The following is a 25,242-nucleotide window of genomic DNA, read 5'->3' as shown; positions in this document are numbered from 1 at the left end:
GTTGAAGTGTACAGCAGCCTTGAACAATTGTGAAAAAGAGGTTATGCTGAACTAGGAAATTACTAACTCTTGAACAAAAATAGAATGACTGATAATGAAGACATTTTCAAAAACGTAAGAACAAAGAGAGAAGGACGTACAATGGATAATGCTGGAGGACCATGGGTAAGTTGGTGGCAGGTACACTATGGTGGCTAATGCCTAGTAGGGGTAGGCGCCATTACCTCAGTTTTTTTTTTTTTTTTAAAGATTTATTTATTTATTCATACAGAACTGGGGTACAGGCCAGAGATACGGAGGGTGAGAGGATTCACCAGAGACAGAGAGGGAAGCAGAACAGGCAGATCGATGAAGTACACTGCTGAGGGGAGCAGCGGGCGGGTCAGGAGAGGTCTGCCACGCCATGTGGTCACCTCCGGGGCAGGCGGGGATCGAACTCATGCGGAAGTGGCTTTAGTTTCTCATTGCAGTGCTTTAACCCGCTGCGCCACCAGGGAGGGCCTACCTCAGTTTTTAAAAAAATAAAAGCAGCTAAAAAGTAAACATTGAAATAGAATTTAATGAAGCACGTGTGAAGGCATCTGAGAGAACTGACATCAAACTATTAGAAGAAGTGAAACACAAATATAAATTTTAGATTAAGAGAAACATAGGTATAGTCACACTTCAAAGACTGTATCTACCAAATCTCAAGTTATCAAACACATCAGCATTAAGGTATTTTAAGGGAATTAAATTTCAGTGAATGTTATATAACACAGCCCAACTATGGCTTGAATTGCTACCTAGCACGCTACTAAGCTTTTCTGTCTTGGTGCGTTCCTCTGAAGAATACAGATTAAAGAGTACTTGCCACATGTAATAAGAAAAGAACTTGTACTAAATGAAAGATACTCTAGTAAGTATTAAGCGTTCAACTATAAGAATATTATTATGTGTGTTCATGCAAAACCTCTAAGGTTAAAAGTACTTTTCAGTAGTGATTAGTTAAGAAATTCAAAGGCAAGTCACACAGCCAGCAGAACATACAATATACTTTCATTCATTCACTCAGAATATTTTATTGAGAACCTACAGTTACTCTGGGTAGATAATGCTAGAGGGTATCATGATAAATAAACCTGAAATGTACAGGGTCCTTCTCTTGACTGGAGCTCTTTGCACGGAAAAATAGTAAAATTGTGGTTTAAACCACAGAAGATTCTAGGTTAATTTTCAACTGTCATATATAAAAAGAACAGATATGTGTAATTGTCCTTCACTGGATAATTCTGGACAACTAACTAAGAATCAGACATTGCTTCAGAGCACAGTAGCTAAAGCTTTTGCACAGAGCATTTTCTTAAACAAGAACATTATTTACAAGCAGTCACATCAGATTGTGTCACCTACATGCTATATCACTTTAGGGAAGTGGCAGTCATCAATATTCTCTTCTGCAAAATGAGAATAATTTTAGAAATGGCCTATGTATGTTCTTCATTATTCTTGTGAGGCTTAAATGAGACAGTGAGTATAAAGCAATTTGGAAAGGAGAGAAATAAAAGAAATTACAAGTGAAAAACACTAATGAAGCTGACATAAAAGGTCAAAAGTCTTGAAGTAATAGCATAGAAAGTAAAGCACTGAAAACCAACACCCATCAACAGCTGGACAGCTCTGCAGCAGGACCTGTCAGGGCGAGGCCCTGTACTGACAAGGCTCCCCGTGAGCAGCCTTAAAGATCCGCTTTTAGACAGATTAGACTGGAGGCCGCCAGCATTTAGGGGGAGGGAAATGGAAAGTCACTGTGCAGTTGGTACTGAAATGATAAAACTTTTTAGTTCTGCCAACTTCAGTACATTCAGCCAGAAGTAGCAAAGTGGTGGTGCCACAACCTGTTACTGCACTGACTGCCACTAAGCTGAACACTCTACAATGGCTCCTTTGATGTTTTGTGACTTTCACCTCAAAACAAAACAGAATGCCGAGACACTGATGGGAAACGCATTTTCTTTTCAACAAATGACGTTAACAACTAGATATCCAGATGCAGAAGAGTGAAGTTACAACACTTCTACCTACACTAAGATGAACCCAAAATGGATCAAAGACCAAATATAAGCTTCAAAACTGTAAAGTTTTAGCTTAGAATAGATATAGGAGAAAATCTCTATGACTTTGGATTAGGTGACATAACTTATTTTCAGATATGACATCAAAGACACAAGCAACAAAAGATAAATTGGACTTTTATGCTTTGAATGATACTAATAAGAAAGTGAAGAGACAATCCATAGAATGTGAGAATATATTTACAAACTATGTTTCTATAGGTATGTGTTTGTATCCAAAATATACAAAGAAGGTTATAACTCAACAATTAAAAGGCAATAACCAAATAAAAAATTGACAAAGGGCTTAGTTCATAAAGACAATAACAAATGGTCAATATGAAAAGAAAAACACATGAAAAGATGTTTAACATTACTGGTCATTACAGAAATAGAAGTCAAAGCCACATGAGCTACCACTTCACACCCAGTAGGATGGTTAGAGTTAAAATGACAGGAAAAAAAGCAAGTTTCAGCAAGAATGTAGAGCAACTGGAACTCTCATGGATTAAAAGAGGTATAGCCACACTGGAAGAGTTTGAAGGTTTCACCAGTTACCACATGATTCAGAAGTTTCACTCAAAAGAAACGAAAATGTACCGCCTGCAAAAGCATGAATATTAATGGCCACATTGTAAGAACCAAAAAGTGAAAACAACTCAAAGGTCCATCCACAGACAAATAGGAAACAAAAAGAACAAAGGTCTAATAGATGCCATCGTGTGGCGTACCCTTGAAAACGTTATGCTAAGAAAAAGTGGGTCACACAAAACCCACGTAAGATAAAAATTAGAGGCGACTATTTAGAGCTGTGTGTGTCTGTAGGAGAGAGATTACTGACAGACAGGTGGGCAGCTGCTACCTGGTGGTGGGGGAGGGATGAAAATGCTAAGAAGTACATTGGGATGGTTACTGACCTTAATGTACTGAAGGCTGTCATATAGTACAATTTAAACGAGTGGATTTTATGTACCTCATATTACATTTCAAAAAGACTTTCATTAAAAAATTGCACAGTATTCTCTGTTTAAAAAAAAACTTTAATATAAACATTAAGAAATACCTACCCTGGGCCCTCCCTGGTGGTGCAGCAAGTTAGGTAAAGCACAGCACCGCTAAAAGGCCCCAGCTGCCTCAATCCAAGTTCGATCCCCGCCCCGGAGGTGACCCACATGGCCCGGCAGACCTCTCCTGACCCGCCCGCTGCTCCCCTCAGCAGTGTGCTTCGTCGATCTGCCTGTTCTGCTTCCCATTCTGTCTCTGGTGAAGCCTCTTGCCGCCCCTGAGCCTTTATGCTTAGAAAAATCTTAAAAAAAAAAAAAAAAAAACCTATCCTTGGGAAAAGGTACAAAAATAAATACTATACATACTAAATTACTTTAAAGAACACAGCACCCATTACTTATATTGCTTGGCTTCTTTCAATTCAAATGCAATAAAAATATTACATATCAAAAATATTTAAAAGTATTACCTATTCCAGTAATTCTATTACTATGAACTTTATTATTCCTCAAAAATACTTATTGCTTATTTAGTGAATAAATAATAATTTGAAACCCAGTAGCTTTCTTTAAAATTCACTTTCAGAAGAAAAGGAAATCTCTATAAATCCAGATGAACTGCCAAGCAAACAGACTTAGACTTTGTAAAAACTTCATATTCAGATTAATGAATTGAATTAGTACTCGGTAATAAGTTACATTGCAAAATTTAGATGCTAGTTCTGCACATGCTGAGAAACACCTCCACTACTCCCCCTGCCATCTTACAGAGTAAGGTCTTAGTGCCTTTTTACTGTTCTAGAAGGAACTTCATACTTTTCTCTTATCCTATTCACCTATTCCTGCAACATCTTCCTTCTTTGATCTAAGCACACACTCATGTGTCACTGCTGGCTCTCCACCCAGTACTCTGTCTCTTCTTGTGTTCATGCACTGCACGTGCTGGTCTGTTAGCCTAAACCTCCTTTCTCCATATGGCAAATCCCTACACATCCACAGATTTCCAGTCGGAAACCTTTCTGATACACCCATGAACACTCGTTTCCTCTCCAGGTGGGTACATTCCCCGAGTCTATTACAATGCACTGTCAAGCTGCTCTGCAACATGTGTGGCGACTGCTAGGTAGCTCTGCTGTGAACCCTGGATTTCTGCACGGGCTGGTTCAGCTGAATGAATGGCGTGGGGGTTTGTTTATACTAGTTTCCCCCAGTCACTTCACACCACACCTTCTGACAGTGAATATTTTGATCAAAGAGGGGCAAGTATGAATAGGATGCTTAGAAGACTGGTCCTTTATCCTTTCCTTGGTTCCATGGCACAGGTAAGGGAAGACTAGGGAAAAGATGAAAAGAAGGGAAATTGAATCTGAGGAAGCAAAGAGGAAGAACAAAAGAACAGCTCAGAATCCAGCAGCAGGATGCACTGAGGCCTAGAAGAGGAATCCGCTCTCTCCCTCTGAAAGACAAGCAACAGGGCCAGCGAAGCATAATGTACTCACTACTATCGCTAAACTTGACACTGACCAGATAGTTTGAGATTTTACATCCTCATAACTTGCATAAAACATGGCAACAGTGAAAGTCAAATTCTACCTCCATCACTTACCAGGTTAGAGAAAATGGAAGAGACACCTCCTCACCTGAATAAAAACCCTCACCCCCTGGGGTTACTGTAAAGATGAAACGGGTTCTCAAAGCTCTCACCCCACCATGCTACCTCAGTTCTTCCAAATCTTCAAACCTCTGTCCCCAGACTCACCAATGTTCCCCAAATAGAGCATCTTCTCTTCAGCCTCTCACTTTGTTTTAGGAAGTGTTTCTGCCTCACCCCAGAACCCTTTCCTAACTCCAGCTTCTTTTAGATTCCACTCACTTACCAGTCTCCACCCACCCCTGTTGGCCCACCCTACATCTGGTATCAGAGTCCTTTATATATTCCTGTAAAGCATGATGACTGACAAAGTGACTTGGTGTAATTTGGTTCTATAGTCCAAAGTAGACCATGAGCTTCTAGGCTATTTTAATCACATTTATAAATGGCACATTATTAGGTAATCTGCTTATAAGCATATCTATCTGATTGTTAGAATTCAGAATATACTTTTTCAGAGAAATAAATGAACTGGCACAAATTATCCCACGTTACTTTATAGGATATTACAAAAACCATAATCCAAATTGTTGATGACACAGTACATATCTGCAATGGTTTGGAGAAAATAAATCATCTGCAACATTTAGCGTTCCTGCTAGATCTGGGGCAAGTGCAGACACCCAGTAACCACTTGAATTCTAACTGCATGCTGGCACCAACCCAGTGTAGCGCCAGGACTCTGTGCCCTCTCCCTAGAGAAAAGGTGGGGTTTGCAGCTACAGCAGTCAGAAGTGTACCAGCTGGATGCTTAAGTAACAGCAGTCACCTGCAAATACATCACCATGTTTTCTGTTTAATGCGTATGTTTCAAAAACCTCAAATTAATACTTTTCTCAATGGTATGAACATGCCATAGATCGAGAACATGTGTTAACCTTATAAAACTTAAAAAAATGCATGCTAAATATGTATTGAATTCAGTTAAAAGATAGGTACTGGTTAAAATACCAAAGGAGGACAAAGGAAATATAAGTCTGACCTCCTCTGAGGATTTTCTTGGTGACTGGAGAGGAAGGGGAGGTGTTGATCAAAGGATAAAATCATCCAGTTTTAAGATAGGGATCTAATACACAAGAAAGTGATCATAATTAATAACCCTACAATATATTAAGAAAAAATGATCTTGGGTAGTGAGAGTTATGCAGGCCAATAGTGTCTTGTTACCTAAAGAATCAACCAGTTCTGTGTTAAAATACATTAACTTTTAAGACACACAAGCAGACCAATTAAACATGTATTTAATTCTGATGCAGTGCCTTTCGACCCTACTCCTCTTCCCAAGCCTCCCACACTCATTTCACTCCTCATTTTGATTTCATGTCCTTCCACTCCTGTTTTCAAGTTAGCATTCCTCCCTGCTACAAGTATGGCAATCTGTACCTAGAACACACAACAGGTCCGAGGAGCCCCAGCAACCAAGACATTAATACTATCGAGTCAATAAATGGAAGAAGGGAGAATTTAAGAATCATTATGGGAACTTGGCAGCTTACTATTTGTTAAGGTTTTATTTAATTTTAAGTTTATTAGCTAACAATTCTGAACTTTTAGAATCTCCCACAAAACATAAAGACTGTTCCTAGTATAAAAGTTCTGTTTCAGGCCCTCCCTGGTGGCGCAGCAGGTTAAAGCACTGCACTAAGAAGCTAAAGCCACTTCTGCATGAGTTTGATTCCCGCCTGCCCAGGAGTTGACCCAAATGGTGCGGCAGACCTCTCCTGACCCGCCCGCTGCTCCCCTCAGCAGTGTGCTTCGTCGATCTGCCTGTTCTGCTTCCCATTCTGTCTCTGGTGAAGCCTCTTGCCGCCCCTGAGCCTATGGCCTGTACCCCAGTTCTGTATGTACAAATAAATAAATCTTTAAAAAAAAATGTTCTGTTTCAGTTTCAAAGTGTGTATTTACTGAGAATCATTTTAAAATTGAGCCTATATGTAAGCATGTAATTTTTAAAAATTAGTATAAAATTATACCTGAACTCAAATAGTTCTCTTTTAAAGTTGAAAGTTTCAAGTAAACAGTTCTATGTGAGATAACACAAACTTGCCATCAAAAAAAAAAAAAGCCAAAAAAAACAAATAAAGAGCTAAAGTTAGTGAAGTTATTTAACTATAACTATAAGGAATATTACTCATTTCCAAACCTGCTAATTAATATTTCACTACAGTTCAAGAAACTTTTTGTAATTAGAAAACAATTTCACATAACCTATACCTATAGATCGCTCATGAAAGCAGGGAGTGGCTAACATTGAAGTGCTTGGGAAGCAGAGCCCGCAAACCTCTGCTCCACAGACAGCTACGTACAGTTCCTACAACCAACTTGCACTATGTTCTTTAACTCTTTACTGATGAAAAACATACTGTAATAGAGTACCATTAAAAAAAAACTAAAAATTCATTCTAAAGCTGGTTTTTCTTTTTCCTCACTCAAAACATATCCATTTTATTTGCAATCAACAATCACATGATTTCTGTGTGGTTTCAGGGAACACTGGGACCCCAGGGAACACGTACACAGTACTGTCACATTCTAGGCTGTAGTGGAGAGAAGTGAGCAGCAACCGTGGGCTCCTCCCTCACCTGGGCCTGCTGTTCTCATTCACACCTGAGATGCCCTTCTGTCTTCAGGCTAAGGCCTCATGTGAATCCCTGCTACTCAGTCATGTGACTCAAGTCAAACTGCTCACATTCCAGTCAACTCATCTGTAATGTGGAGGTGATTACCAGCTCTGCCGTCAAGATCGAGCAGAAACTGAGGTAAGAACTTCTCAATGTTCATAACAAGAGCGAATCTTTTTGAAATTAGCTCTTTCAACATTTGCCACTATCTCTTTACACTCTACACAGACTATCTTCAATCTTCAATACAACCACCAGAAATAACTGTCCCTATGACCACATCCATTTCATAGATGACAAACTGCAGTACAATGAGTTTAAGAAACCCTCCTAACATCTATAGATTGTGAATCTAGAAAAGCCTACTTAAACCCAGGGTGACTGGAACACGATGAGTGTTCAGAATGCTAGTTCTTAATAAAATCTGAGTGTCATGACCTCTGAACTCAGGGATTTTTAGTTCATAAAAAGATAGCTAATAAAAAAGTAGTTAAATAAGATAAGGTGATAAGGTCTAGGAGAAAAGCCATAAACACTAAGTCTTCCTGATCTCCCAATTTCTGTCTTGGTCTAAGGAGATGGAATATTCAAGCAACTGCAGCCAACTGAAAGCAGAACAAAACTGGGAGTAATTTTGGATTACAGAAATATTTATACAAAATTACACATTTCTGAAATGTGCAACTTGAGGATCATGAGATAAAAAAAGAACATTACTTAGCATCGAAAAAACATCTAACTTCAAACAATAATACTAATTCAGAGCCTGAAGCACCAGCACCAACAACCGCACATTGTTATCAAATCTTGGTGCTGAAAATGTCCTTCATGAAAGGGACCAGTGCTCCCGGGGGCAACCGTGGTCCAGGCGAGCAGCAGGACAAGTGCATGAGGACCAGGAGTATCTTACTGAGGCTAAAGGTATTTAAAGTGCGTGCTTGAAGATTAATGGGAACATCAAAAAAAAAAAAAAAAAACAAAGAAAAGAGTTGTCATTGGTCAAACATAGGATAGCATGGTATCAAAATAATCAATGATAGTGATGGATTATAACCCAATGAATAAACTAAGAACCCATCTGTCAATACAAGCTCAAAGAAATCAGAAGGGAGAAAGGAAAGCTCGTCTTTAAAATAAAACCTGACTCATAAACAGAAAAAGAATATTGGGGAGTTGGAAAATCATAAATTAACCTAAAATTTAGGTTAATTAGGTAGGTGACAGTTCAATAAGGAATAAGACATTCCCACAGAATCAAATTCCTCCCCTCCCGCCCCCCACAAATATACTTTGGAATTTCAAGTAGGAAAGTACTGATCTTACAGTGGAGAAACATGGTGGACACCATTTTAATTGAGACTCAAAGTTAATCTCATGAGCGTGGGAATAATCTACAACATGTGCTTGGGATTTTCTCTGCCAAGAAAACTTTCAGTCATAACTCTGCCCAAATAGCATGATTTGAATATGATCACAAGGAAACATTAGGTGAATCCAAATTGCAGGACAGTCTATAAAATAACTGGCCTCTTTTCTTAAACTATATAAAGATCAGGAAAGAGAAAGGACTGAAGGCATCAAAACAGAAACAACAAAATTTAGTGTATTACCATGGACTGGATCCTACCCTGTGAAAATAGCTACACAAGAGCTTACGGTAGTTGTTGAGCGCTGATGAGGACGTGCTGAACAGTGCTGCAGGTCCAGTGGCCTGTGACTGTGCTGTGTTTGCTGGGCACTACCCGTCCTTGTAACTAGGAAATCCATGTCGAAATGCTTAGGAGTGAAAACTCCTAACACCTCTGACTTACTTTCACATAGTGGAGGGGAAAAGTGCACAGATGAAGAAAATGATAAAGCAGTGGGGCAAATGTGGCTTATCTGGGTAAAGTGGACAGTATAATTTCATCTACTCTTCTTGACAACTTTTCTATAAAACTGAAAGTACCCAAGACTACAAATTACAAATAAAATCAGAAAGACAGATGGTATTGACATAGAGTATGAAAAATTACAACCCATATGCAGCTTTCTATTTTTAACCCCCTCAAATTATATACTTTAGTATTTTTTAAATGGACAAGAAATACAATTTTTTTAAAGAAATTGTTATAGACCAAATCATCCCACTCAATAATAAAGAGAATCACGGACACGTATAATAACCAAAAACTCACCGCTTACATGTTCAGTCTTAACTACTAGAATCACTAGAATCCTAGGAACTCAAGTATTTAATGCCCAGCAAGATTCTGCTCATCACAGGCAGAAAACCACACTACACAGACTACAACACATAACCACATACATAACTCTGTCACCTTGTAAGACTATGTGCTACTTCAAAAGCAAGAAAGTAAACTACAGGTTTTGGGCCTTCTCAATACATGACAAAAAGGGACATCAAGGAAACATTGTTCTATTTCTCTGTCACTATTATAAATTCACAGGTCACATTTTGATTAAAGATACATACATAGCAGAAAATAAAATCTCATTTTCCAGCACATACAGCAGTCATCGGCCACAAGCGTGAATCAAGATGCATTCTTTTGCATGTGAGGAAATGCACTTCTGAGTGAACAAAACACTCTACCATCATGAAAGATGTATTCTTTATGAAATGGTGAAAGGAGTAAAAATGAAGCAAATAAATATACAGACCACCTCATTTTAAGTGGCCCAACCTTCTGTAACCCAAACTAAGCAGGGTAATAGATCAACATCTGCAAATAACACTTTTTAAAGGCTAGGACTGTGGAGATAAAAAGAAAACTTGAATAGAAAAAGATCAAGAACTGGTGTAAAGCTAAAGCAGACCTGCTTCCTCATCCTCCTCCTCCTCTTCCTCATCATCGGAAGTTGATGACAAGGGAGTTGGTGCGGAGCTAGCTTGATTATTAACATAGTCACCATACTGCATGCCTGTAAAGTGGAAGCACAAACACAAGAGTCAAACCAACAAGAAAGGATGAGAAACAAAATTTTGACATTGCATTAAAGTGAGAAAGACCTCTGACATTCCAAAGGACATTCCAGCATGCATATTAATATTAGCAACGTGACCACTAAAACGGGAATCGTTAGAAAATTGCTGCAAAGCATTAAGTAAAAGCATTTTTAACATAAAATAACTGGTTCAAGTGTGAAAAAGTACCACGTACGACCCTGAAAATACTGATGAATGACACTCTGAACGTTTCCCTGAGCTCTACACTTGTTTACCTTCTGTCACCTGGTGGTAGGCTTCCTTTAGGACTGTGCACCCTTGGTGAGCAGTGATCATTTTAAGGGACTAAATCTACTCAGTAGGAGACACAAGGTGACTTCCTTCTGCTAAGGCCACCTTGATGGTGACTCACTTCCCGTAATGGAAAAAGAATGACAGTTAAAAGAACTGTATTCAGCACAGTTCTCTGCTCATAGCAGATACGCTTAAAGAAAAAATAAAAAGGCTAATTAACTGGCCCCACGATGTGTCAATTACAGCAGTGAGGGAAAGGTGACCTTCCTGAGGTGACCAGTTACCTCAACTTCAGTGCCTACAGTGGGCTTCAGGCAAGCGCCAGAGAGGGGCACTGCATGTAAGCTACACCCAGAGAAGGCTGACTCTGTGGAAAAGAACCTGTAGCTGTATAGCACTATTCTAAAACAAGGTGATTGGATATTTTTATTATTTAATCTGGTAAAGTTGAGACTTTAAAAAAAGTAATTCCCACAATGTTTTTAACAGGACAAATAAAATAATCTGAATTAAAGTGAAAACACTTCATAATCAGGTTGACTACAGGTATACTTAGCATAGGGAAACAGCATGTCCACGGTGAGGAAAAGGCTATCAATAAAGAGAAAAGTTGCGCATGAAAGAGAACAAAGGTTAATGTGTGGCCAAGTGAAGCTTCTACCTTCCCCTTACGACTAGAAAGAGGCTGGGAAAATCTGCTGGCTTTACTGAAATAGCTTTAAACATAGATAAAATAGCAATTTCTACAAATCTATCTGAGAAAGTAAAAAATCAATGTAAAATAAATTCAGGCAATATAAGAAATAAACCTGATACCTTGAAAAGCCAAATTCAGAGTGGCAAGTTCCTCTAAAAAAAAATTCCAGTTAAAGTGAAAATTTGCACAATATTTGACCTTAGTTTATAATAAACAAACTAGTAAGTTCACACTTAAACATAGGTTAACAGTAAAAATATTTATAGACATCTTCTTCAACTTACTTTAAAAATGAAGTATTTCCTCAAAATGCAATTAGCACTGAATTTTTAAAAGTACATATATACTATCTAATATGGAGAAGAAGTAAGAAATTCCATTCATTGTGTTGAGCAAAGAGAAGCCAGTAGCAGAAAAAAAAAAAAAATCAGAAGAGGAACTATTATTTTCATGACAGAATGAATATGCAATTTGCTGATTCTATAATTAGTCAGAGGAGTCAAAGTACAGGACATAACCTAAACACATAAGGTAAAGAATTTCCTTATATACTGGAAATATATCCACTGTTTAATTGGAAGCAAATGAAACGCTATGCAACGATTATGAAAGTGTAGAGGGCAGCTACTTAACATACTGAGTCAAGCCTGACATGGCACATAGCACTATTATTAATTATAGTATCATTTTAGATTACACTATGGTTGCCGATGTGCAAATGAACACAATGTCACCGACAAAAACGAGTTCTAATTTCCTGAAAAAGATGGAATGCTTTTTGAGAAATGCTGGAGGTGAAAAGTGTCAAGATGTAAAGCTTTCCACAGTGCAACTTAGTAGTGCAGAATGTAGTCTTCGTTTGCTTATTCAAGTAAAACTGTTAGTGTGGATGGGAACTTTGATGACAAAGAATATGGTATTTTAGCTAATCCACAGAGGAATGGCAGAATATTAACTGCATAGCATTTTATTTGCTTCCAATGAAACACTGGCTATTTTCCCAGTAATAATTCCAGAATAACAAACAACGTATACTGAAGTGCCCGCAACAAGAGCAGCGCGAGGAGCTGCAGCCAGACAGGTGACAGCCACCTACCTCTTCACTCCACAAGAGGGCGGTGGCTACGAGTTTCCCGAATGCCTTCATTCAGGCCACCTTTAAGAGCCTGGACCCATGTGTGACATACACAGGCAGCATATTTGTGGTGACAGAACACCCTCTTTTTCTAGAGCTCATCCTGAAAGCAAGTGTGGAAAGGTGCGAGGAGCAGCTCTCACTGCAGCCACCGCCGCCATGAAGCAGGTAGGGAAGCTATCCTCTGACTAACTGCCCAATCGGAGGTTATGAAGCTAGTAAAGAAGCAAGAAGCCTTTCAGAGACAGCATCTGATGTGATGAAGGGCTCTGAACTGAGAACCCCAGTATTTTCAAAAGGACATTCCATTTAAACTACCTGTCGTGAAAGGATCTCCAGGCAAATCTCCAGGAGACCACATGGTTGGGACTGCTTAATAAAAGGCATCGCCACTGTTCCCTAGATACAGCTACACTGGAAATAAACAGAGCTAGCCTTAAGGGAAAAATCCTTTATGGAGCTTACTTTATTTTTTAATTCAAGACTTCAGGCTTTTAAGCAACAGCTGCCTTTCCTCAGTGGGGTCTTCAAACTGGACAGACACACTAGAGACTTTCCAAGTGTTCTCACAAAAAAAGAATGGTCTATGAGAAACCATTAAGTTTCTCAGAACCATGTAACTTTCCCAAAATTTATCCACCTAAATATCTGAGTTAAAAACTTTTGTCTCACTTTAGAAAGGAAAAGCACGTCTTAATTTTTTCTAAGTCCTACTCTAACTCATTTCCCTGAGGTAAAACAGTCTCTCAGGTGCTAAAGGGAATGCTTCCTCTCTCCTTACATACTAATGGATGCACACTAAATCTAGAAACGTTCTTGTACCTTGTAATACATGTTTCAGTAAAGATGAACTATGTTAGGAACAAGATTACTTTTCACTAATGAAATTAAATTAGAGCTCAGACTGTAATGCATATATAACAAGAGGGATACTATAATATAATCCATTACACTAAAAAGTAGGGTAGTGGGAATAATGACAAAGTTATTTAATGATACTGTGTATATGTGGATGTTCTCAGAGAACCCCATGCTTTTGAAAGAATACCCTGAGTACAAAGCAAACAAAAAAAGTAAAGAATATTTTAATAGAGACAATATGACATTAAGTTTCAACTAATCTTTGCCTCTTTTCTTTGTTTAAAATAAGACTGGAAGTCTGCCGGAAAGAATTATTTGAACGCTGATCTAGATGATACCTTGCCTTTGCCCCTCACATTCTTTTTAACTATTCTTAATACTTATTACTAAGGCAACTCATAAATTAGGGAAAACAGAAACTTCCACCAACCTCAGTACTCTTAGTAATGCAGACTCCTTTAACAGCAATGTTTCCTAGGACTACCAGTTTTTTTCCAAGTTATGCTGAATAAAAATCATTAGCAAAAATACTATGCAGCATCTTTCAGAGTCAACGTGAGATGCTTAATAAAGTATTTTTACAACCTATTTTATTATGAAATATCGTAAGTATAATCATTTCTCATCTCCTTGTAATTCATTCAATATTTCCACCTCCTCTTAACATGAAAATATTTGTTACCACATGAGCCTATTGGTACTGTTCTTCATTTTAACTAAATATATAGGAACATTTTTAATGTATGTTTAAATTAGTAACTTGTTTTTTAGATTTGATTCTTATTTAAATTTTTTATAAATACCAGAGTTTAACACATACAATGCCTAATTTGCCAAAGGGATACAATGCTTTTCAAGATAATACTCATTCCCTAAATAGTGTAATATTAGGTATATGCCATTTTTTTAAATTTCAAATTCAGTAAGGAGAAATAACATACTGATTCATTGCCTAGATTTCATAAGAAAATGATAAAATCATTTACATTACATATTTAAATTTGATGGCTTTTAAAAATTTGCCTCAGCATATACGACAATTAATTTTTCACTTTTTGATACACCTTCAAACTCCAGGAACACAATTTCTTGGCTGAAAAAAAATGAAGTCAGACTTTCTTGACACAGAATAAAATGTACCTTACTGTCTTGAAAATGAGGACTGCCAGCCCTCCCTGCCAGGTTAAAGCACTGTAATATGAAACTCTCTGAAGCCACTACAGCATGAGTTCGATTCCCGCCTGCCTGGGAGCTGACCCACAATGGTGTGGCTGACCTCTTCTGACCTGCCCGCTGCTCCCCTCAGCAGTGTATTTCAGTACAACTGCCTGTTCTGCTCCCCACTTTTCTCTGGTGAATCCTCTCACCCACTGCACCTCTAGCCTCTGTACCCCAGTTTTGTAAGCATAAATAAATAAATCTTTAAAAAAAGAAAAAGAAAATGAGGACTGCCTTAGTGAGCTGGGTTATAAGGAACCCCTTCCATAAAATAAATGGCCTGCGTCACAGTTTTAAGTTTTGAATAAAAATACATTTCAAGGACATGATGTTATATTGGCAATGGTCTAATGAAATGCACAATACTTGAAAGAATTTCTGATTCACTGAATTGCTGAAAAGAGCACTGAATCTGGGGGCAGCAGGTCTGCACTGGGTCTTGGCATTCCTCCCACAGTCTGTATGAGTTGGGAAAGACAGCTAAGCTCTCTAAACCTCAACTCCTTCATCTCTAAAAGAAGATGAATGACAGGCCTGCTTCCCGTGAAGATCAAGTAAGATAATAAAAGTTAAAGGTAATTTAAAATTACAAACTGCTACATCAAAGTATGTTAATGTTACCAATTATCTACAACCTTTGAAATAAAATCTAACAGTAAAAAGTTCTGACATGTAATTCCAAAGGTTAAAAAACAAACAAGAGATTGATATTCTGTAATAAAACCTTCTGAGTACCATCCCCATCAACTTTACGTGAGCCGTTTCTCAATGACTACATATATGAAAGTTCAGCTATGAATGAGATTTATCTAAAGGTTACCTTATTCTAACAATGAATCATATGCAAATCAGGAACATAAATTATGATGGTGGGGTAACCCCATTCATCTCACTTAAAGAGACAGTTTCAATTTAAATAACTTTCTTAAACAAAAACAAAAATCACAATATTTGTATTGTTCTGACTGCCTATAAATATCGACAACAACTGTACCAATAAGCCTAATCCAGGGGAAAATGGTTACTACTTAGACATTTATGGTCTCAGACAAAAAAAAGCAGTTTAAAATTCCATTTTTTTAATAATATCATTGTGGCAAAGAACTATGATAGCAAAAATGAAAGAATGTTTACCTTAAGAGTATATTATATATAATTGACATTGGGGGTATGAGTTTAAGGAAAAAAGGCAAAACAAATTTTCTGAATGCTAAGGATTTGGGTATTTTTTGAAGGGACGATGATAGGTTATCATTTTAGTGGATACTGAGAAAAAGGTAACATCTCTGTTTTAAAAGTGAAGAGAGATGTTCAAAATTACATAATTGCAACTATTTAACATATATTTTTATATATCATTCTAAAAAATGTTCAAGTAGAGTTTTTCCAAAAAAGTCTGAGGAGAGATTCACATAAAAATTTGAGCCCTCACCTCAAAAAACCAGCAAAAAAACTAAGTACTTGAGAAAATAACCAAGCAAAGGTATCTGTGAAGCTGGGAGAAAAAAAGACTAATTTCTTTTAAGTGTTACGATTTTAGTAGCCATATCAGACACACAGCACACTCCAAGTAAGCCACAGCTGCATACCTGCCAGAGGAGCCTTTCATACAAACTACAACCTGCAAACAAACACAGTACTCTGGCTATACAGTTAGGCTGTGTGGCCCGGACCCACACACAGAGAAAGCGGTGACTGAGAAGCCTGTCTGCTACTTACAGAAAGGAGCAATGACAGCTGTAGTTAAAACGTCACCAGTATTAGCTGCCCTGTTAATAATTCAGGAGCTTATTTTTGGTAGATCAAGAGTTTGTTAACAGCCAACAACAAACACTCAGCCTCACTGTACAGAAAAGAGCACAGGACGGCAAGGTCTGAGTTAAAAATGTGTCACGCTGCTATTTTATTAACTTACGATCTTGGGCAAGTTACCTAGCCACTTTGAATCTCATTTTTCTCATCTGTAAAACAGGCATAATGTTTACATCACAGGGTTAAATGAAATAATAAATGTAAAGCACCTGGCATGTTGCAAGTGAAGAAGGGATAGCTTTGCTATTCAAATTTAATCAGGAAGACAAAAATGAAATATGATTATTTAGTGGGAAAGTAGCTTACTAAATACTTCTATCATGGGATGGTGGGATGTTAAAGCACAATTATCAAGAATAAAATAAGACATGACAGAAGAAACCAGCAGGGGCAACATAAAGGCGCAACAAGCGAGTGGGAGGTAGGGCAGGCAGTCACCATGGATGCGAGAGTGTGACACAGGTCCCTGAGTCAGGGCTGCAGCCTATGCTGATGCTTTGTCTACTGGTGATCAGTAAAACTTTCCTACCAGCCCTTCACTCCGAAGGCAAACACTCAGGATCACTAGTCTGACCCCAATATACCCACTGGCTTACTAGGACCCAAAGGAAACTCCTTGGACTTCCTATAAAACCAAGTATGAAAATGTATAATAAACGGATCACTGATAGAAAGCCTCTGTTGACCACACAAACATTCAACAGACATAAGCATAAGATCAGCCTGAGGATTTATGATGATTTTTCCCAATTTCGGAACATGAGAGAGTTCTCATATTCAAGGTAGGAGGTCTGATTACAGCACAAATGAAGTGCATTGTCTTGTCAATGATTCAAGAGTGTGGATTACAATTTCATTTTCATCTCTCATTCCCAAAATTGGGTCAAAAAACACTTCCCATTAGTAACAGTGACAAGCACGGCAATCAACTAATAGATACGAAGAGTTACCACATGAGAAATCTTGGGTTCAGTATCCTAAAAGAAAACTGTAATAACTTATAATAATTACAAAATAAACGTCCCATAATAGAACGGGTTAGTAAATTAAAACTGACACAGAAATGAACAGCCACAAAAATGGATATATACATATAGGAAGAAATGCATAGAATTTAATAACTGGAAAAGAAAACACAAAATGGCATGTACACTATGGCTGTAATCATGTAAAACACAGAATCATAACAAAGACTGAGTGTTAATGTAGAAAAAAGAAAACTGTTTGTACTGAGATTATACAACACTTCTCCCATGTTTTCTATAAATTATGATCGCAGTTTAACTTTTAAGGTCAGCTATTTGAAGCAGGTGTGTGTGCTACATAATGGCATAAGGAGTCACACGAATACCTTTCTGCTGCAACATCTCTGGTGGCTGTGTAACCGAGGCCGCAGGCTGCACTGGGGGATTTGCACCCAGAGGTGCTCTTGTCACCGAGGATCCTGACAAAGCAGCAGGCACTGCTGAGCTGCACTTGAGAGGCTGCACATTTTGTGTAACAGGGCAGGATAAAGACTCTGCACCTGAAGACAAGAAACCATCATCCATAGCATAAACTTAACAGAAGTTAAAATTTAACAATAGTTTATTGGAAGTTATTGTAGAAACTTCAATAACATCACATTTACCTTGTAAATCTGTATCTAGAAAATAAGAGTAGTCCAAAAAATGATTTTCAAAAACAATGAAACCTCTTCACCAAATATTTTAATAATATTTAATGGCTATTTTCCTAAAGTGTCTTACAAGTGTCCTTACCTTTTTAAATAAGCTGAACCCAAAGTAGTAAAGATGGCCATCTTTACTAATGACCACTCCCAGTGATATTAATTACTGCACCATGCACAGCACCTCAGGAAAGATGAACAGAGATTATCTGCTTCTGCCATTTGTGAATTCCACAGACACTTCCAACTTCAGCTTAAACTTCAGTTTATATCATAAACTGCCACTAGTTGGTTGTCACTAATCAGATGCTGTATTTCACAAATAACCAAGTGCAGGCCTACTGGCAACACTAGGTTGGACTTCTGGAATAAAGTACATGAGTTCTGAGATAGCTCAAATTACTTGTCCTAGAGGATAATCTTCAGTCAAGCCAGAGATCACTGGAAAACCTACTGCCAACAACTTAATGACATTAATGAAAGAAGAAAATGTGAATAATCACATATATACACAGGCAGATGGGTGAAGATGTGGTGCTGTGTTGTGTGTGTACATCTGCAACACGCACACAGATATACATGTGCATGCCTGCTAGAATGTTATTTAGTCATAACAAAAGAAATCCTGCGACTTCCAACGTGGGTGAATCTCAAGGGCAGTGTACTGAGATAAGTTACACAGTGCATAACTTTACTTATACATGGAATCCAAAATATAACAGTCATAGAAAAGAGGGCAGAGTGGTAGCTGCTACGAAGCAGGAAAAACACTGAGAAGTTGGTCAAAGGTACAGGCTTTCGGTTATGACCAAGTTCTGGGGATCTAATTCTAACATGGTGAACATAGCTAACAATGCTGTATAACATATTAGAAAGTTGCTGAGATTAGATTTTAAATGTTCTCATACATACACACACACACGCACACACACACACACACACACTCACTATTGAAGAGAAGGACTATGACATCATTTATTTTGATCACGGCTGGACTGCATATATGACTTGGTCCCGACATTCAGCCTAACTGTGTGGTTGGTGGTACAACTAGGCTTGTGTAAGTACAATCCGTGATGTTCACACAGCGACATAACTGCCTAATGATGCATGTCTCAGAACATAAGCCTGTCGCTAAGCAACAGACTATATTACTGTGAAATCACTTTGCAAACATTTGTAGCAAATCATCATGTTGTAAATCTTAAATTTACACAATGTTATGTCAATTATATCTAAATTAAGCTGGGGTGGGGAGGAACCTGAGGCAAATGACTAGATGTGAGTGAACAGGCTGAACATACATAAACTCAGAGATAGACAGGTATGTACGCGTGTGTATGTATGATGCGGCCACATATCTCCCTCTATACACAGTTCACAGAAAAAGAATCTTAGCTTTAGGACTGAAAAAAAAGACAAGCATATGGGGACGAAATGTGCTAAATGTGCGAACACTACAAAAGGTATAAAGATGGAAAAAGGGGAAAGAAGGTAGAAATTAGTCTAATGCTGTTAATTGCTTCACCCTTTCTAGGAAACAGCATATGGGAGACAAAGGCCTGACTTTATTTGGCTTCCTCTCAGTAAGATGTGGAGTCTACTCTCCAGCTGCCTGCGTGGGAGGGACCTCAGGCCTGGTTTTCATCAACAGAATCTAGCAGAAGCAACGGTATCTGAATCCCTGACCTCAAAGTCATATGAGGACTTATAACTTCTTTCTGTTCCTGAAATGCTGCCCTAGGACCACCATGTAGGGAAGTTAGTTTAGTCAAGCAGAGAAAAACCCAGATACCCCAGTGACGGGATACCAACCACCAGACACATGAGGGAAGGCCTTCCATCTTCCGGTCCCGCCAGCTCTCCAGTTAAACAAACAAATAAGTAAGTTGAGGAAAAACCAACAGATACCACAAAATAATGAAAAACATTACATTATTTTTGTTTTAAACCAGCACTGTATCATTAAATAATCAATTATTAAAATGGCTAAAATAACAGTGGTTAAGTAAGTTTAATAGTACAAAGTAACAACTAAGAAAGATATCATTATCCAAAATTAGGTGACCGAAAAGGGAAGGGTATGGAAAATAGAGTAAATATACTGATTGTACCCTTTGTTCATAACAGGAAATTATAACACTGCCTAAAATGACATTTTACATGCCTCTGGTTGAGGATAGGTTAGGTTAAAGAGGACCAAAATTCCTACTAAACTACTTTTAAAAACTATGTGTAGGCCCTCCTTGGTGGCACAGCAGGTAGGACGCAGCACTGCAGGCTGGCCACAGCCACTCCAGCGCAAGTTCCATCCCCAGCCCCGGAGGTGACCCACAAGGTGCAGCAGACCTCTCCTGTCTCGCCAGCTGCTCCCCCAGCAGTGTACTTTGTCAGTCTGCCTACTTTGCTCCCTGCTCTGTCTCTGGTGAATCCTCTCACTCCCACAGCACCTCTGGCCTGTACCCCAGTTCTGTATGCATAAATAAATAAATCTTAAAAAAAAAAACAACTATGTTTAAAAATACCTTTTTAAGCACCATCAGATCTACCATGATATTAATGAACTTCTGTGCCAAAATCTCCAAGACAGTGAAAACTCAGGGAAATTAGCCCAACTTCCAGGCCACCATTACTTTGTGGATCTTGGCTACATACATGGTCTGACATTTGCTGGGCCTTGCAGGGCATGGGAGACAGAGGGCACATCCAGGCTGGGACATGTGCTACAGCATCTCACACTGCACTTTCAAGACAGTGTTACTGTGGTTTTCACAGTAAACACTAGAGCTACAACAATGAAAGTACAGCCCATTTCACTACCTACAGGACCAATGACTAGGTGTTCAAATAAAATGTAGTTTAATTATTCTTAGACCTTAGTCAATATTTTTTAAAATAATGGGTTCTGGATTTGTCTGTTTTTTCTTTTTCTTTCTTTCTTTTTTAAATCAAATGGTCCCATATTTCCCTGATCCTACATCTCAACAGAAATTGGTTCCATCCAGGGTCCCATTCCCATCTCAGAAATAAGATAGGAATTACCTGTATTCCTTTTTTGTCATGAAAGTCACAGAATCCTTAAGTCAGAGGGACATTATAAGCTGATCTGCAAAAGGACAGATGAAAGAAGAGAGAAAGAAAACAATTTCCAGGGAGCAGAAAGCCCCGATTCTGAGGAGGGCAGACAGAGAGTCAGAAGGAACTGTGACCCAGAACCAGCTGCTTCTAACTTAATGACCACAGGTAACTCAACAGGGCTGGCTGAGAAATATTTTAAAAGTTCTAATTTTAACTGATCTAATTGTCCTGTCAAGAAGAGCTCTTTACAACATTCTCCTGATATAAGGTTCTCCAGACTCTAATAAGCAAGGTAAAGATTCAGAATACTAACACTGCTTTACCAATACCCATTCCTTATAGGAATTTTCATTTAATTCAAGAGCAGATTCTGTTAAGTTCAAGTTCACAAGCTGAATTAAAATGAGTATATCCTATGAAAGTCCCACACTGATACACTACACACCTGACACACATAATTTTTAAATGAGTCAACCACATTTTGATTTAGGAAGATCAGAAAGACTAACTACAAGGGTATTCTTCAAGTGTTTCTTCCTTTTCCCCCAAACTTTATCCTAACTCACCACTATGAAAATAAGAAAACCTCAGCAGTAACATGCAGGAAAGAAATCCGTGAGTCATTAGTAGGAGATAAATTAGAGGAGCCAGCGCAGTTTCGCACGGCATCTTCTTTTCTATAGTAAGGTGCTGCTTGGAATATGAATGTGCCCAAGGTTGAGCTAGTATGAAAAACTCATAGTTAAAAAGCACGCCCCCAAATTGACCCTCCCACTTTCCCAGCTATGTAACTCATATTAAAGACAACTACTACAGACACCAATCAGTCTATCATTAAATCAATAAATATTGACTGAGATGTCAATCACAACAAAGACTCAGGGGATACAAGCATTCAGCCAGGTAGCTAACCATTATGAGATAAATGGGCAAGGCTTGGGGGGATGACAAAAAATGAACAGTTAAAAAAATAAACCGCAAATATGAGCTCATTTCCAATTTTATATTGGGCGATACCACCTTTGCGTTTCATGCAAATAAACCCCCAACTGGAAATGCACTCGTTTTCAGCCACGCGCTGTGAGCTTCTCATCTGACTTACCGGTATTTGTCGGGTTGTTGTTGGCTGAAACCAGGGGGCCAGCATGGTTTCGGACGAGACTGTCTTGGGTCAAAGGCAGGCCTGAAGCTGACCACGAGCCAGGGTTATATCCTGAAAGGCTCTGCTGCTGCTGGTACTGCTGTGATGCTGCAGGTGGGGGTGGGAGCAGCGATGAGGGGGTGATGGCTGCACTCTGTCCGGGAAACAGCGACTCTCTAACTGGCCTGACAGTCACAGCATTCTGTGAGGTAAACATTTGTTGCCCATATGGATCACCAGCAGGCAGAGAAGGATATGAAACGCTAGGATACGAGGGATTAGAAACAGTCGACAGAGCATAGTGACCACACGTGGCGGGAAATCCCTGAGAAGCAACAGAAGAGCTGGCAGAGTACACGGCGGGAGTACTGTAGTGATTGGCGAGCGAGGAGTAGGGCTGGGAGGCACTCGTATGCAGGCGGGAGGCTGGCGATGCGGCACCTTGGAAAGACCCTGGAGCGGATCCTACAACATGAGGGGCAGTAGGGCCCCTGCCATATATCTGCTGTGCTCCTGGCTGTTGGTTCGCTGTGTTAGAAGTTACCAAATTTTGTGTTGGTGCTGGATAGAGACCAGAGTAGTAACTACCACACTGGCTATCCAAGGGCAAGGAGGTCATTTTCCCAGGTCCTTGAGAGTAATGTCCTGAGGGAGCAATATAGTTTTGAGGATGAAATCCATACCCAGACGGAGCCTGCATTTGATTCTGTGCTGGACCTGAAAGAGAAAAGCAACCATTTACAGGGATTGGTAAGGAGATAATTTCGAAGCATCTGTCCCAAGTAACTGCCATCCTAATTTACTTCTTTATACTGCCAAAGTGTCACAACATATAAACACTGTTATAGAGCCAATGTAGTAACTAGTTCCCAAGATGGCCCCCAATATGCACACCTCACGGTATTCACAACTGTGTGTGAATTTACGCCCTCCCACAATGTACCAATGTTTTTAAAAGAAATACAAAAGAGTTCTCCCTGGTGGCACAACGGGTTAAAGTACACCACTATGAAGCTATGTGCAGCCACTGCAGCACAAGTTTGAGCCCTGCCCAGGGAGGTGACCCATGTGCTGTAACAGACCTCTCCTGACCTGCCCACTGCTCCCTTCAGCAGTGTATTTCAGTCAATCTACCTATTCTGCTCCCCACCCTGTTTCTGGTGAATCCTCTCACCCCCTGCACCGCTGGCCTACACCCCAGATCTGTATGCATAAATAATCTTTTAAAAGAAATACAAAAGTAAACAACACACTCACTATAAAACAATTTTGTTTTAAACAGTGAAGAATAAGAAGTGAAAAGTACAAGTAAGCCCCCTTTTGTCCCTGTCCCTAGTGACACAACTCCTCCCAGAGGCAGGTGCATAATGGTTTCCTGTACATCCTTTACACACCTACATACACATGTAATGTGTATATAAGCATAAACAGTTTTTAAACACAAGTAATTGTTCTGCAACTTGCTTTTGCTTTTTTTTTTTTAATGTGTCCTAGCTACCCTTTGGGTCTCGGCATATGTAAATCATAGTTATTCCTATAGAATGGTCAATATTTCAAGAAGTGAATTGATATCTATGAGGTGTCAACTTCTGTGATGAATCTGTTGTTTGAACTGGAGGTTCATAGTGTTTCTGGATTTGACCATTACTACCTATTCAAAAAGGCTTATCAAGATCCATCTTCCAGCAGCAATGCTCTAGAAATGTCATGTTCCCAACATTGAGTATATTTTAATACTGCCAAGATGGTGAGTAGCAAACACTAGTTTGCAGCACTTAGCCTTGGTGCTGTGAATCCCTCCAGTATTTCAGTCATTGGGCCTTTTCCTGCTCTTGGCCCTTCTCCCACAGCGCTCTGTTTCTGTTACAGACTATATATGTCTTGTACAGTAACAACTCCAGCCTGACATCTATACGTGCTGCTTGCATCTTCCCTCAGGGCCATGTCAATACGTTTGTCTTCAGACTTTGTTCATGGCGTCTTTGCTACAGTTTCTTGTAGTAAAATCCTTCCTTGACGATCAGTAAGTGTTCAAACCATGCTTACTAAGCCTTCCCCATTACAATATTATAAAACTATAGTTCATGTTTTCCTCCAGTGTATTAACACTCTTATCACTCTGAAATGTATTTATCAACATCATTAAAATTAATATTAAATTTATTAGTATCATAAAATTACACAGTGCCATTCACTATTCTGAATGCCATATCTATTTATATATATGACTTTAATCTTCCTCAACCTCACTTCAAGTGCATGGTATCATTATACACACTTTATAAGTTAGATAAATGATGCACAGCAGTTGCTTAAAACAATCACATACTTAAGAAGCAACAGGGCTGGGATCTGAATCAAATTCATGCTTTAAACAATGATGTGCTTTCACCCACTCCACTAAAATCTGGCTGGCTTTTGTTAGCCCAACAAATGGCCAGTCGTCCAAACAACAGAAATCTAGTTTTGGTTCCCTAGAGGCAGTTCAATAATCCCAGCATCTAATCTCCCTATTATAAAGGAAACAGGTATCTGTGCCATACAAGTGAGAGGATAGCAAATGTATTCAAAAACTGATTCAAGTTCACCAACACAAGGGTAGTGGCAATGAATCATTTGCCATAATAATATATAAAAAGCTAAAAGTATTTGTTCATGAAAGACATAGATAAAATTTAGTTTTAACTGGGGGTGGGGAGGGAAGTGCACGGGATTATGGTGATGGTACACGGGTGACTTGGTGATGGGAAACCCAAACACGCGGGGATTACAATTGAGATGGGGGAAAAAAAGTGTACAAAATGATGTAAAAATAAACTGTTATATATATAAAAAAAAATTTAGTTTTCCTTTTCAATGATGGAATCTTTGGTCAAGTAAACACATTTTTCTATGGCAGACACAAATCTAACACAGTCAAGCTGTGAAGGTAAAATAATAGCCACTTTTCTATAATACTAAAGATAAAGAACCAAAACTCAGATGACACTGTTTAATTGGATGTATAATTCACTAGTA

General features: G+C 38.7%; 1 protein-coding gene across 2 annotated transcripts in view; it reads right to left on the bottom strand.

Annotated features, from left to right (window-relative positions):
• The window catches only part of SEC24B (SEC24 family member B), a 50,704-nt gene extending 27,780 nt beyond the window's left edge, over window positions 1-22,924 (bottom strand). Inside the window, exons 1-2 of one of the 2 annotated variants that reach the window (XM_004686607.2) lie at window positions 22,186-22,924; window positions 17,688-17,861 (exon numbers count right to left, since the gene is read on the bottom strand). In XM_004686607.2, the coding sequence (XP_004686664.1) occupies window positions 17,688-17,861; window positions 22,186-22,924 (913 nt within the window). The remainder of the gene's footprint in view (window positions 1-17,687; window positions 17,862-22,185) is intronic. The other variant, XM_012728004.1, reaches the window with a different exon arrangement.
• Between the last annotated feature and the right edge of the window lie 2,318 nt (window positions 22,925-25,242).

This window comes from Condylura cristata, unplaced genomic scaffold (assembly GCF_000260355.1).
Source record: "Condylura cristata isolate star-nosed mole 26May11 unplaced genomic scaffold, ConCri1.0 scaffold00021, whole genome shotgun sequence".
NCBI lineage: Eukaryota > Metazoa > Chordata > Mammalia > Eulipotyphla > Talpidae > Condylura > Condylura cristata.
Note: the sequence above shows the minus strand (reverse complement) of the source record. Positions and strands in the feature narration are given on the sequence as shown.